The 15,108-nt window shown below is 31.9% G+C and overlaps 3 protein-coding genes across 3 annotated transcripts; all 3 read right to left on the bottom strand.

Moving 5' to 3' along the window:
* Nucleotides 1-316: 316 nt before the first annotated feature.
* Nucleotides 317-917, bottom strand: LOC133329023 (vesicle-associated membrane protein 1-like; the record flags this gene model as incomplete). The annotated part of the gene is made up of 2 exons (XM_061537525.1): nt 871-917; nt 317-573 (listed from the first exon to the last, which is right to left on the bottom strand). Coding segments are annotated over exons 1-2 (304 nt in total), but the record flags the coding sequence as incomplete, so codon positions are not given.
* Nucleotides 918-3,260: 2,343 nt separating this feature from the next.
* LOC133329012 (vesicle-associated membrane protein 2-like) lies at nt 3,261-6,009 on the bottom strand. Its single transcript, XM_061537514.1, has 3 exons — nt 5,914-6,009; nt 5,520-5,779; nt 3,261-3,292 (listed from the first exon to the last, which is right to left on the bottom strand). Exons 1-3 carry the CDS (start codon nt 5,997-5,999, stop codon nt 3,261-3,263), a joined length of 378 nt encoding a protein of 125 aa, XP_061393498.1. The 5' UTR covers nt 6,000-6,009.
* A 7,228-nt stretch (nt 6,010-13,237) lies between these two features.
* Nucleotides 13,238-14,859, bottom strand: LOC133329034 (PAN2-PAN3 deadenylation complex subunit PAN3-like; the record flags this gene model as incomplete). Its single annotated transcript, XM_061537536.1, has 4 exons — nt 13,238-13,331; nt 13,524-13,640; nt 14,431-14,593; nt 14,668-14,859. Coding segments are annotated over 3 exons (466 nt in total), but the record flags the coding sequence as incomplete, so codon positions are not given.
* Nucleotides 14,860-15,108: the final 249 nt, after the last annotated feature.

Raw genomic sequence — 15,108 nt, 5'->3', positions numbered from 1 at the left:
TGTTATGTTATTTTTACATGCTCTTATGTAAAATAGTTAATCAATTTTTTAATTCCAGTTTCTCTCTTATTGCGTGTTTATGTATATATATATATATATACAGTAAGAAAAGCATATAATATATAAACATGCATGAGGTTAGGAATTACAAAAAACTGAAAAATATTAAACAAATATCAGGATAGATGCATAATACATATGCACAATCGTCAGTCCCGTCTGACTGATACCTTCTAATTAGATTGATTTGTTTACCCATTGTTATTTTTTTCTGTAGAAAATCCTACCACTATAGTTCATTTTTTTCCTCACTTACCTATTAATATAACCACAACTATTGCGATTACAATGGCAATAATAATGTTGGTCTTCATGCGAGACCACCACATTTTCCGTCTCAATGTAACACCATTTGTTTTAAATGTGTCAGCTTGGGTTTTTATGGCATCGGCAGTGTTCAAATGTTCGAGTTTTTCTTGGCGGTCAATAACCTTATTGATATTGTCTGTAATTATTTCCAGGATTTCATTGGCTTGTTTTTGGGTCTGCTGCAGTAGTTCCGGTGATTGGTTTCTGAAAATATATGTAAATAAAGAAGACACAATAAAATAGGTTCACATACATGTACGTTAGGGCGGGCCAAAATTTTTGTCGAATAAAACCGAATTTTGAATCAAAATTATGTTATGCGGAAAAATCATTTTTTGAAAAGTGGGAGAATCGAAAATCGAGATAGACCTATGGTTCCTTCAGCAAAGTTGCTTAGAATTGTCCATAGAATCATCCTAGGGACTGGATTCAATCGAATTTTTCGGCTCCATACAAACTGACAGACCGCCCTAATGTACATTATCAAAAACCACAACTTACTCAGCCTCATTGGAAATATTTTTGTTGAGTTTTGTATCTGTTGCCATTTTCTTTTTTTTTGTTCAGGTTTCCGTTTTCCTAGTATATTTTCCTTATGCTGTTATATTTATTGTTTACCGAATTAAATACCGAACATACAATTTTCTTTTAATTTTTGGTTATATATAAATGTCCCTGCCAATATGATCGACTAATTCAGGGGTTACTCGGATAACTGATGTCTTCATACTGAGATTAAATAAATAAGTATTTTCATAATTGAAAAAAAAAACAGCGTTCTTCTGGTGAAAATAGAAAATTCTTTTTTTATTAGTTTCTTAGCAAGTGCGGTTTTTTCAATTAATACAAACATTATTTATACTCCGTCTTAAACTTATGCATCAACATTCAAATTAATATAAAGTATCAATTGTAATAAAGTTATAATCTTTCGGTAGACACACAGTACCGAATTTCCATATAAGACATTTGACGATTATACTTCAACTTGTTAGGTTTTGAGGACCAAAATGTCTATTGAAGACCAGAAAGTGTTTTTATAATATCTCAAAGATTTAGTTAAGACATTAACCCTTTGAGCCCCGATTTTTTCCGCAATCTTTGAACGGATTTTTGTTCACAGAATTAATGCAACTATCCTAAATAGAATATGCACAAAATTTGACATAACTACATCTTTGCATTCGTGAGATACATTACATTCTTTCGGAAACATTTATGTCCAATATCAAGAAAATGCTTTTTCGTCAGAAAAATAATTTTAAATTATTTTCAATATTAATTTTTACAAGAATCCAAAATAATTCTGATGGCAGAATTCGTACAATTCGAATACGAAGCGATTTAAAACTCCTTGTACATTAGAACTTTTTACCGGGTTAACCTACTTTATGAGGATTTATTTGACGTATATGCAAAGGAATTGACAATTGAAACCCACTGGGTTAACGAAATCCGGTTAAATGTAAACGTACTATAAATAATATGGACTGTATACACAAATGTACCCTCTTCTCTGTATTGAAATGCTCATAACTCTTTTGATATGTGTCGTCCATAATCAGGTCTTGACATATGAAATCCAAATAATATATATACACAAATGTACCCTCTTCTCTGTATTGAAATGCTCATAACTCTTTTGATATGTGTCGTCCATAATCAGGTCTTGACATATGAAATCCAAATAATATATATCTACTAGCTGCATATTAAATATAAGCTCTAAAACATTTTGTTGCCTGTGGGCAACATTGGGCCACCAAGGGTGGTTAAGGTGTAATGGTATACGTCAATGTTTTGGAGAAGATCCGACGGCTTTAAAGAAGAGCAAATGGTTTTATAAAACACTAGAAGGGCCTATAGAGTCCAACAGGCCTTTTGATGAAGATAAGACTAAAAAGTCTCTCTCCTCATCAGGAATCACCAGTCGAATCGTCGCTTGACGATACTTCGGTATTGTCTAAGATGGCTCCTATCTAGCCTTACCACTTGATTCGACCTTCAGTCTTCTCTTCGCATTTTTTAATTCCTTTAGGAACAGCAATTGAATACGCTATACGCTTCCTGCCTACAACGTATTCAGTGATATTCGGCAAGAGGCGTACATTCTTGTGGTTAACCTTAGGCGCCTTTATAGGGCTCGACCGTATACGAGGTGGGAAATCTTTCGAATAGGAGTTCCCTTGACACCTTATACGTATAGTCTCTTTCGTACTTGCTCAATACCTTAAGGATTTACCTATTTCAAACGGCATGTACATTAGAAATTTTTACAGGGTTAACATACTTTATGAGGATTTATTTGACATATATGCAAAGGAATTGACAATTGAAACCCACTAGGTTAACGAAATCCGGTTAAATGTAAACGTACTATCAATAGGAATTTCTTATAGGCCATACGTTGATAATGACATCGATACGCTTTCCTGTCCTGTGCTTCTTGCAATTCGGAAGTGGGGTCTCCAATGTAACTTTGGAGCTTCCACTTCCTTTTTTCATTGTAGCTGTTCTCCTCTGAAGGTAATGGATGGATTATATGAAAATCCATAAAAAAAAACAATTTGAAAAATATACGAACGGAAAACTTTCTGAAAAATAGATTTAGTAATTTGGAAAATATAGATGTTATTATATGTATATATTTATTTATTAAGAACATATTTCATATAACTTCTACATAGATATATACTATGAAACTTTAACTTCTAAGGAATGTCTAATGCTAAATAAATATTGCCAAAGTTTGGGCGGCCAGGTTAATACGATTTCTTAATAATTATTGTTATAATTAAAAATAAATATTTAAATACATTTGTAGTTTATTGAAGCCAGTTTAAATGTATTCGATTCAATATACATAATTAGGGAGATTTAGATTTCCATCGCTAAGAACCGCTAAATGATGACACCAGTGTTGCTGTAAATAAATAAAGTAAAGAAGAGAATTATTTTATTATCATAAAAAACAAATTTGAACTGTTTAACAAAATTGAAATTCCCTATTGCGATTTCTAAATAGACAATTAAAAACGATCTTAAGTTCGGCCCTCACGAACTTTTATGCCATCCACCAGGATGACAATCAAAATATCTAAAATTAATGGGGTCTCCCAGGAGAAAACTCATGTTATGATAGGACATTGAACATGCCGTAATATACCGTTATATGGCGGCTACCCTGCAACCTGTAATTTTAATAATTTTTGGTACGGAAATATGTTATACCATGAGAACACAAAATGCAAAATTACAGCCTATTTGGTTGGGAAACGTGTACAAAATCCCCAAAAATACCGAATTTGGGGGGGTGTACCGTTATATGGGACAACCTTGAAACCTAGGTCAATATTAATAATTTTTAGTACGGAGATGTGATAAACCATGAAAATCCAAAATGCCAAATTACAGCCAATTCGATTGAAAAACGGGCTCAAAATGTCAAAATACCGAATATTGGGGTGTACCGTTATATGGGGCTACATTAAAACGTGGGCCGATATATGCCATTTGCAATACCAAACATCCTATGTCTGTGCAAAAATTTCAGAGCTCTATCTTAAAGATTGCGATCTCTATCGTGATTTTAAAAGACGGACAAGCGTAAATCGACATAGAATTTTATTCTGATCCAGAATATATTAAGTTGGGGAAAAATAAATCCATTATTTTTATATGAATTATAGGACTTTATTTAAGATGCTTCGGAATGTCCGATGTTAGTCAAATATGCACCGTTTTGTTGTATGATTTGTAGCCATTTTAAGGGTAACCCTATAATGGCTCTCTCATAGAAGTCCTGCTCTCTATTTGCGAAAAAAAATGAATAGTCGATTTCCACAATCCTCCCTAGATACCAAGTTTTCAGTGTAGATGTGTGTGTGGCCTAGCGTTGTCCTGGTGAACATGACACCCCTCCTGTTGGTCAATTCTGGCCGTTTCTGGTCAATTGCTATCTTCAAACGGCCCAGTTGTTGGCAGTAGAGATCAGAATTTAGCGTTTGGCAATATGGAAGCAGCAACCCATAATAAATAATCCCCTTCCAGTCCCACCAAATGCATAGCGGAACCTTCCTGGCCGTTCTCTTTGAACACGGTCGTTTTCGTTATCGTATGTGATCCATTTCTCATCTCCAGTCACCATCCGTTTACAAAATTGGTATATTTCATTCCGTTCGACCAAGGCTTCGCATATGGAAATTCGATCCATCCTATTTTTTTCTGTTGATTGGTGTTGCACCCAAACATCGAGGTTCTTATTGAATCCAGCTTTGTGTAAATGGTTTAAAACATTTTTATGGTCGATTTTTAGCTCCTGGGTCATGTTACGACTACTAACATGCTGGTCAACTTCGATCATTTCTCCGATTTTATAGACATTTTCGACGACCGCCCTAATGGATTTCTTTTTCCCCGGGGTCTCCGGGTGTTGCAAACGGAGGGTATAAAAACCAGTGAGCGGAGCATATAACAACTACCTCTGAACTCGAACAGATCAGACCGTTGTTTGTAGCTAAGGCGGGTTATTTTTATATGACTTTAGTCAAATCGAATAAATTGCTGATTATAATTTTATCATATTTATCCTATTCGATTATAATTTTATTATTCGATCCATCATATTTTTTTCTGTTGATTGGTGTTGCACCCAAACATCGAGGTTCTTATTGAATCCAGCCATTTAAACCATTGTGTAAATGGTTTAAAACATTTTTATGGTCGATTTTTAGCTCCTGGGTCATGTTACGACTACTAACATGCTGGTCAACTTCGATCATTTCTCCGATTTTATAGACATTTTCGACGACCGCCCTAATGGATTTCTTTTTCCCCGGGGTCTCCGGTAAATATTTCCAGGTGTTGCAAACGGAGGGTATAAAAACCAGTGAGCGGAGCATATAACAACTACCTCTGAACACGAAAAGATCAGACCGTTGTTTGCAGCTAAGGCGGATTATTTTTGATATGACTTTAGTCAAATCGAATAAATTGCTGATTATAATTTTGTCCTATATATGAACCATAAAAATATCTCATAGCAGATTGATCCGGATCCTGTAATTCCCCCACAAGTTTTTCTTCAAATTTGTCATCCACTGGTTGTAACTTTTTCGCCTTGTTTCTGCAAAAACCATTCCCATACTTACCGATTAATATAATCAATATGATGGCGATTATAATGGCAATAATTATTTTGGTCTTCATGTGAGACCACCACTTTTCTCGCTTCAATGTAACGGCTGTGGTCTGAAAGGTGGCAGCTTGGGCTTGCAAGGCTTCGGCGGTGGCATTTAAATCTTCGAGTTTTTCTTGACGGTCCATAACCTTGTTGACATTATTGTACATTATTTCGACAATTTCATCGGCCTGTTTTTGGGTCTGTTTCAGTAGTTCGGGTGTTCGGTAACTACAAAATAAAAATTAATAAAATTTAAACAAATTGTGGAAAATTTTTCTTATTCATACATATTTCCATTTATTTTATGTTTACATACATACACATCTATGTTTGTTTGTACATCTTTATAAACCACAACTTACTCAGCCTCAACGGAAATATTTTTGGAATAGTAGACATTTTCATAAAGTTGATCATCGCCAATGTTGATTTTTGTATCTGTTGCCATGTTTTTTCTTCTGTTTCAATTTCCGTTTTCCTATTATTTAACGTTTTCACAGTTATATTTACTGCTGTTTATTTTTCAAACTTAATGAGTTTATTTGCCTTTTACGTTTAAACTACTACCGGACAGACAATACGAAATTAATTACCGAACATACGATTCTTATTATTTTTTTGGTCACATAGAAATGTCTCTATCAGTTAGTTCGGCTGACTCATTTAAGAGCAAACCACAATAGCTGCTGTTTTTTTGCGAAACGTTGTGACTCGGATAACTGATCTCTTTATACTGAGATTAAATAAGTATTTCGTTCAAAATACAATAAAAACCCAATGTTCTTCAGGGAGGCAAATAAAAAGTCGTTTCTTTTTTTATTATTTTATATGTGAGAGATGTTTTTATTGCTTCTTGCTTTTGTTTTTTTCTCATGTTGGGATTTCCCTTCTCTCAGTGTGGATAAGATCGAGAATTTAAATAACAACAATAATATACAGACTATATAGAATATAACATGAGCGTGTTATTGGGGGAAGCGAGGGGGGCCATTCAAAGCTATTCGTCTACTAGATGAATGGATTTCGTCATCGTTCTATGTAGATTGATTAACAGAGCATTAATTCACAGCTGTATACAGTGAGTGCCAAAAGTGTAGGCAAAGATCATAAACTACGACACCTACGTAATATATTATTCGATGGTGAACGAAAAGTTCAATATATGACACGTGTTTTGTAGAAATGTGATAATCTTGTTATACGCTTCAAAAGTTGAGCGTGAAAGACCGATATGCACGATTTGAATCATGTCCATCAACAGTTGGCGCTGACTACGACGCACAATGTCGCGAGTTCATATTAACAACCGCCAAAAATGGAAGGAGTGCTTATCATTGGTCTAGAAAGCAATTTACTTAATGAGTTTTTCAATTTAACTGTTGGTCGATTTTGCATAATTCAAAATAATAATTCTTTTTCTTGTTTTGACCTACTGTAGACTGTTCTCCCTGTTGGTGCCCGTTTCAAAATACCTACAATACCAAAGGACCCTGAAAAAGTAACTTTCTATACTATAAACTCATTATATGCAATTAAACTGACTATAGTTGTTTTATTTTTGTTATTTTTTTTAATAAGAAAATATTTAATATACTTTAGCTTCCATCAGATTTTCAGAACAAACATTAGGAATATGTAAAATATTATCTTCCCAAATATACGATTTCAATTCTAATCTATAAATCTGTCCACCGAGGAATTTGGTTTTGGACGGGTCTAAAAAAGACACATCTCATTTCGTTTTGTTATAACTTTTTTCGTACAGCTGATATAAAAATTAAAGTGGTGTCATATGAAACGTTTCAAAATTATTTGAATATTACTATGATATTAAGTGTTAAATATGTGGATTCAAATTTTCCACCACAATATTGAACTTGTTAAAGACTATTATTTATTCGTAGCAATGTAGAATATATGCGTTTTCAAGTGGAACCGATTTTGTAGAGATGCAATTTTCTCTTCAGAAGTTATATGACTGAAATTGCATTGCATATTCTGATAACTCCGGTGAATTTGCTCCAATGCAATTACAAAGAAGTTATTCTAAGCTAAAAATCCTTTTTTCATTTGTATCTGTATCGTTACGCCTTTAGAAGTTAAGAATAGTCCCAGAAAACTGTAATTTTCCGGAAACATGGCAAACACTTTGTTTTTGGTATGTTTTTATTAAAAATTTTATATTTATTTTCTATTGAATAATACTACATCAAATTAATTGCATGTGTTTTTCAATGAGAAATAATTAATAGCATACACTGGAACGAACGTTTTTAGTTAATTTTATTAGTAGCTACAAACTTGGTCACATCGTTTTCAATTTTAACTTTGTTGTATTATTTTACACATTTGTTTGGGAAAAAACAAATGGGATTTTTTTTTAAATATTTTATAATGTGTTTTCTCATAATTTGTTAACTAACCCTTCAGGTGGCGGCGATGTCATTTCCATTTTGAAATATTTTGCACACAAAATTATTCTAAAATATATTGTTTTTATATTCCGCTAGCCAACATGTCAAGTTGGAGTTCACCAGTAAACTGATTTGTTGCTTGATTTATTTTTTGTTTGTATTTGATATTGATAATTATTTCCCTTTACTACTATCGACTAGTATTCAGTATGTGTTAAAGCCGAAAATAATAACATAGCGTGCATTCGATGTAGACAGACTAACTCGGTGACTAAAAAGTTAAACACACAACTAACTCATCCTTAACATTGGTTTTATATATAAAAAAACCAAAACTGTTAACAAATATTTAAACAAATGTTCACCTATTATAGGTGGGCGAACACTGTTCTACAGGAAAATGTTGTCTAAAGTAGATTTTTATATTGGACTAAATGGTGTATATTTTATATGAATCTATAAATTATATTTTGATTTTATAAGTGCTTTAAAAAGTACAATTATAGTTTTATAAACATTGAATGCCATTGTATTTTGTCTAAAAATAAAAAGCCTTGTTAGTAGTTTTGGCTCAAACTCGTTCACTTTTATTTTCTATAACTCGACTTGAAGTAGGATCTTGTTGGGCCAATTGATCAAAACCCCTATCAAATCAACTTAAAGAAGTTCAGTATATAACACACATTAACAAATCAGGAACAGCTAATTTTACTATATGTCTCATTTGAAGACATCAATCAATCAATAATTTCCGTATTTTTAGTATTTTGTATTTATGTGTAGTTAGCCAAACACAAATTTCACTAACATAACACCTACTTTATTTTTTGAACTGCGCAGTAACGTCATGCTGCTACCGCACTCATCGAATTCTAGCCTTAGTCACACATAACACCATGTCCATGAAAAATACAATTGACCACCTTCATACAAACAAACAATAAAAGGATAATGACCGGCTTCATGGAAATACCTCAAATATTCCAAGTCATCAAACTATTTTTAGATGAGTCACATAATTCATTTCGTGTGTACCGCGGAAATGGAAAGGACAATTAAAAAGTATGGAAAACTTAGTTCAGTAATATTAAAAAAAAGGAAATGAGTGAAAAAGGCATACGTTTTTCTGCCCTCCACCATGAGGTTAACATTCAAAAAACTTAGAATAGGTCAGGATTTTTATATGAGTGCTATTCCACGGTAAATTGCTGGCTGGAGAAATACTAAAAACCAAATTTAGTTACTAATGTAGGAAAATTATGCTAGGACCTCGACATTGGTCTACTGGAAATATTCTGTGAAGTTGTTATTAATCTACCAGGGTCCCGGAATTCTAAAGTACAGCCACATAGTAATACTAAGAGATAGTCACTTCGGTTAAATACGAAAATATGTGTACATTCTAGAAATGTGAGAACTTTATTCTGAAAGAATTAAGATTTTTTTAAACAATTTTTTCCTTTGGCCATACAAGGCGTAGATTTTTAAATTATTTTCTTCCTGGGACCATATAAAGCGTAGATTTTTAATTTATTTTTTTTTCTAGGACCATACAAAGCGTAGATTTTTTAAATACATTTTTCCCCCGATCGTACAAGGCGTAGATTTTTTAAATACATTTTTCCTCCGATCGTACAAGGCGTAGGTTTTTATAAATACATTTTTCCTCCGATCGTACAAGGCGTAGATTTTTTAAATACATTTTTCCTCCGATCGTACAAGGCGTAGATTTTTTAAATACATTTTTCCTCCGATCGTACAAGGCGTAGATTTTTTAAATACATTTTTCCTCCGATCGTACAAGGCGTAGATTTTTTAAATAATTTTCTCCTGGGATCATACAAAGGCGTACATTTTTATACCCTACACAACTACACAACTATGTTGGTCCTAGACCCACCTTTAAGTATACCGATCGTCATATCTCAACTAGCTGAGTCGATCTAGACATGTGTGTCCGTCCGTCCGTCTGTCCATTATCATTTGTAAACACGATACAGGCCACAGTTATGGGCCAATCTTCACGAAATTTTGCATGTAGAATGGGTTCTGGCCAATGAAGACCCCTATTGTTTTTGGTAAAGATCAGTTAATATTTAGGGGATGAAATGGACCAAATACTAATTTTTTGTCGGTTTTTCTGGTCGCTCCAGAGGCCGCAATTATGGCGCGAACATCGCGAAATTTTACATGGAGAAGGGGATCGGGCCAAATAATAAGCATGCCTGTTTTGATAAGGATCGGTCAATATTTAGCGGGTAAAATGGGCCCCGACTTTTGTGTGAAAAATTACAAATTTTGTATTCTATTGCTTATATATTTGCCCCTGAAGGACATACACCCGAGAAGTTGATAGTATATTCAAGAGGAGTGATTGACCTTTAAATTGATACCAATTATATTGTCGTAGGTACTCGGATGCGGGAGTTACACTTAAATATTTACAGGTGCTTACGTATTCATATATTATTTAGTAACCTATTGCCACACTGGAGGGCGGAAATATAGCGCTGATCGCTTTGAAATGTTCCATGAGGTTCCAGTTATGGTAAAGGACAACGCCTAAAATGCTAGGTGATGATCAGAAAATATTTTTCGGATGAAGTGGACCGAAAACTTAATTATTTGTACTTTTCGAGTCGAAAGCCGAACATCACAACACAACCCACGGTGAAGGGAATCTGTAATTAGAGATGCTGTACTGATTATTAGTAACAATATCGCGAAATATTGACCAATCTCAGAATATAGAACCACAGAAAGTTACATTTTCATGGAAGTTGTGTAGGGTATCGTATGGTCGGCCCCGTCCGACTATACTGCTCCGCTCACTGGTTTTAATCACTTTTTAAATATTTTTTCCTGGGACCATACAAAGGCGTACATTTTTTTAAATATTTTTTTCCTGGGACCATACAAAGGCGTACATTTTTTTAAATATATTTTTTTTCTGGGACCATACAAAGGCGTACACTTTTTTTAATAATTTTTTCCTGAGAACATACAAAGGCGTACATTTTTTTAAATAATTTTTTTTTCCTGGGACCATACAAGGTATAGATTCTGGGACCTGGGACCATACAAGGCGTAGATTTTTTAAATACATTTTTCCTGGTACCATTTTTCCACTTCAAATAAAACAAATGACAATTTAAAATTTTTTCAAACATTTTATTATTTTTTTTTGTATTTTTCGACATTTTTTCTCATTTTTTGTTTGTTTTTGAAATATTTACTTTTGTTGTTGGTTTTTGTTTACAATTAAATATAAGTCTTACTTTCAAGTACAATCATTAATAATAATTTATAATTCCTAAATTTAAAAAAAAAATGGATGAGAAAAAAACCTAATAGTAGAACATATTATTATTATAAATTAAAAAAATATATATGTATATAGTAAAAATTAAAGAGGAAAAAAGAGAATTGGGCCAGGGTATCTAGAATGAACGAGGAGATATTAAGAAAGGGGGAGAACGGAAAACAGATGTTTAAAGTAAACTAAGTGAAAGCAACAGTAGCATTTAACAAGATATTTGTAATCGTAATTATCGTTATTATTATTGAATTTTTGTTACATTATGTTCATATACACAAAATGTTTTTGTTGTTGTTGGTTATTTACCAAATAATCGAATGGTTCACAAATTATTGATTTTGTTGTTTTATTATACAATACGTTTTCTTTTTTGGATTTACATGTATGTAGGTGGTGGTGTTGTTTTCTTTTTTATAAAATAAAAAATAAATATTATTTATTCCAAGAAAAAAAAAGATATAAGAAATACTATCATGGAATATATTTGAAAGATCGCCATTGAGAGGGGGAAGATTGAAATTAATTTATAAATAAAACAAATTGTAACAAATTTAAAAACCAAATATAAATTTGATTTGCAGGGCATATATACCATTTTGTTTGCTTGAGCCACGAGCCTTTTTTTCCATTAAGTATTTTGCGAAACATAACATTGTGTATTTTGATTGTAAAACTTTTTGAAAATTATATTAAATATTTTTACTTATGGCGATTTTACAAATGTAATTCCATGAGTGTGTTTCTTGGTGTTTACATTGTGTTCATTTTTTGTTTTACTCTTTTTTTTTTGTAAAAATATGTATTTATGTCATTTTCAAAATAGTGGGTTCGTTCTTTTTTTTTACACTTGCTTTTGTTTATGACAACAAAATAACACAATCCAAATATAAGTAGGAGCAATGTTTACTATACCGTTTTTATATTGGTAAGTAATTGATGATATACCTTGTGACTGATATCAACACAAAACCATTATTTTAATTTCCAGTGTTTAATAGAAAAATGAATTGCAAAACTAATTTTAAAATTTCATTGAAAATATCTCACAACAAAACTCATCTACTCAAATCTTGATTTTTCAACATAACCTTGTCTATCTATATTGGACTGTATTATTTTTTTATTTTCTTTTTTTTGTTTTTTTGGTATATTTTTTTCGTCATTTTTTGTTGGTTTTAATTTACAGCGCTTTTTGTCTGTGTGTGTGTGTTTTTGTATAAAAATAAATACCAAAAATTACCGACCAACAAATGTCATTTTAAAATTTGTTTCTTAAAAATGTTCTTTTGTTTGCTTTTACAACTGTTGCTGCTCTGATTCCAGTCAGTTTCCTTTCTGCACTTGAGTGTGAGGACAAGTAGGAGCGGTAAAGAAGATAGGGAGGAGAGTTTGTGGACATAATATGGATTTTTTGTGTAGACCTCACATATATATCTGCTGCGTAATCAAACTGTTAAAGTTTTGCTGTTTTTTTTTCTTATAACATTTCACGGCTTTTCTCAAAAAGAAAGTTCTCTTTTTCCACTTGTTTTTTTTATGTAAAAATATAGTTGTTATTTTTTGTTTATTTTTCTTTTTCAATTTTTATAACAATATTTTTCAAAGATATTTTTTCAATTTTTTTTTTCTGGTTTAAAGAGATTTCCATTTTTTTTTCTTGTTTTTCATTTTTTGTTTTCCATATTTTTTTGGATATCTGTTTTTTTTTTCTTTTACTTAATTTCGTTTCGTTCGTATGTTTATTTGTTTGTTTTTGTGTGTGATTTTTATTATTATTTAACTAATTATGCCTTTTTGAATGAATTGTTGTTGTTGTATTATTATGTGTTTCATTTCAAATTAAAATGTAAAAAAACTTTTAAGCTTAACAATTAATTATAGTTTGTAGTTGTAACATTTTCGTTGGGGAAGGGTTTTTTCTCTTAATAATTTTGTTGTGGTTTCTTTGTAAAGTTGATGATGCAAATGATAAAAGTTTTTGTTTGTTGATTTTTGTTTTTGATAAAAGGGATAAAAGTATCAGTAGTGCCAATGACATGGTGATAGTCTAGTTTTTTTTTGTTTTGTTTGGAAAGTAGAAAAAGAGAGAAAAAGAATATGAAGTTAAATTATTTTATAAATATAATATGGTAGACTTATAAAATACAAGAGGTCATGTATAGAAAATTATACATATCGAAATATTCGATTCTAAAATAATAATAAAAAAATGAACATTTGGAAGTATTTATATGTTTACCTATCATTATGAGGCAGCGCCAGCCAGCAATTCAGAAAATGCCTTGTCTAAACAATTTTTAAGCTCAGCATAAGTAACAATTAGAACTGATTGTTCATCACGGGACATGAGTTGAACCTGAAAGGAAAACAGAAAATAATAAATCCGATTGATTCAATGTTATAGATGAAAATAAAAATATATATTAATACAGTGCAAATGTTGGTGGTTCGCTTCTGATCAAAACAATCCACGAACTGATGATAATTTGGAAACACTGCTATTTTAATACCTTATCAAAATACAGGTGTTTCAAGCAAATCCCTATTTGAAGATTTGGAAATGATCGTCCCTGCGCTTCGGCCGATTTTAGATAACTTTTTCCTCAAATTTAGGTCAATTTCGAACATTGAGAATATCAGCCATCTTTCCCAAAATGGATCAATCAATTTGTTCTAACAATTGTAAACATTATTGATTCTATTAAATTCTTGTTTGGAACATTCCTTCACATATCTCTATCAAGAAGGGTAAACTTCTTTAAAATGTACATATCTCATCCGATATCCGATTTTATCCACATATTGCTTACAGTTATATTTTTACCAATAATTAAAATTTACCAATATCTACATTGAAATATGTTTGCAAGGAGAAGATAAATCGAAATGCCAATTAAAAGTTATTTCTGTTGGAAAATATAATTATTCCCAAACAGGGCTTGATTTTAACGCCCAATATCGTAAAATACATATGAATGTCTGTGAAATTTTCTAATCTGGTCATAAATAGTGCGACTAGATATTTAGGAAATTATACAGTGATACAAATTATATCGATTCAGTTTCTGATTCAATGTTGATGTTCGCATAAATATAAATTTGAATATCCCTAATTATTATTACCATTATCATCAGTTTCTACTTACTCTTTCTAATGAGCCAGCATCAAGTTTATTTAAACATTGTACAATATGTGCGTGATCCAACCATGGCCGACCATCTTCAGTGACGGAATGAAACAAATAATCACGGAATAATTTCAGCATATATCTATCACCAATTTCAGACCATGTACAATCTAAATTGAAGCTGTAATTTACAAAAATTAATATAAATTTGTCTCATTGCAAATTAGAATATATATTTCGTTGACTTGGACTTACTCTGGTCTCTCGTTAATACAATTCAATTTAACCAATATTCGGTAAAGGCGTCCATTTTCCATTTCCTTGGCAAGTTCGTCCTCTTGCATATCGCATTGTGCCTGCAAGGCATCCAATTGTGTATAAAAACGTGCACCAATCATTGGCATTAAATCAGTGACCGATCGTCTTTGTGTCGTTGTAAATAGGTAACTGAAAGAGGGTAAATGAAATCAGTAAATATGCTATAAAATAAAAATATATATTGTTAAAACTTGAAATATATCTTGATCTTTCAACCTCACGTTATAACACAAAAGGGTAATAAAAGGTTTTTTCTTTATCACAAAATATACTTATACTCCTTGGAAAATCACAATATAGATCACTTTATTTAAGGTAACGCTTTGATCTTGTATATAGATTTCTTCAAAATGGGGTATATGGGTCATGTTTTCGTCT

This window comes from Musca vetustissima, unplaced genomic scaffold, assembly GCF_032173495.1.
Source record: "Musca vetustissima isolate MV318-11 ecotype Yass unplaced genomic scaffold, APGP_CSIRO_Mvet_v1 utg285396, whole genome shotgun sequence".
NCBI classification, from domain to species: domain Eukaryota; kingdom Metazoa; phylum Arthropoda; class Insecta; order Diptera; family Muscidae; genus Musca; species Musca vetustissima.
The sequence above is the reverse complement of the archived record's forward strand: the minus strand, read 5'-3'. Positions and strand labels throughout refer to the sequence as shown.

Coding starts and splice junctions, on each gene's coding strand:
- LOC133329012 (XM_061537514.1), bottom strand. CDS start 5,999: ATGGCAACAGATACAAAAATCAACATTGGCGATGATCAACTTTATGAA. Junction 5,780..5,913: donor AATATTTCCGTTGAGGCTGA/GTAAGTTGTGGT, acceptor TTTATTTTGTAG/TTACCGAACACCCGAACTAC. Junction 3,293..5,519: donor CATATTGATTATATTAATCG/GTAAGTATGGGA, acceptor ATTTATTTACAG/CAACACTGGTGTCATCATTT.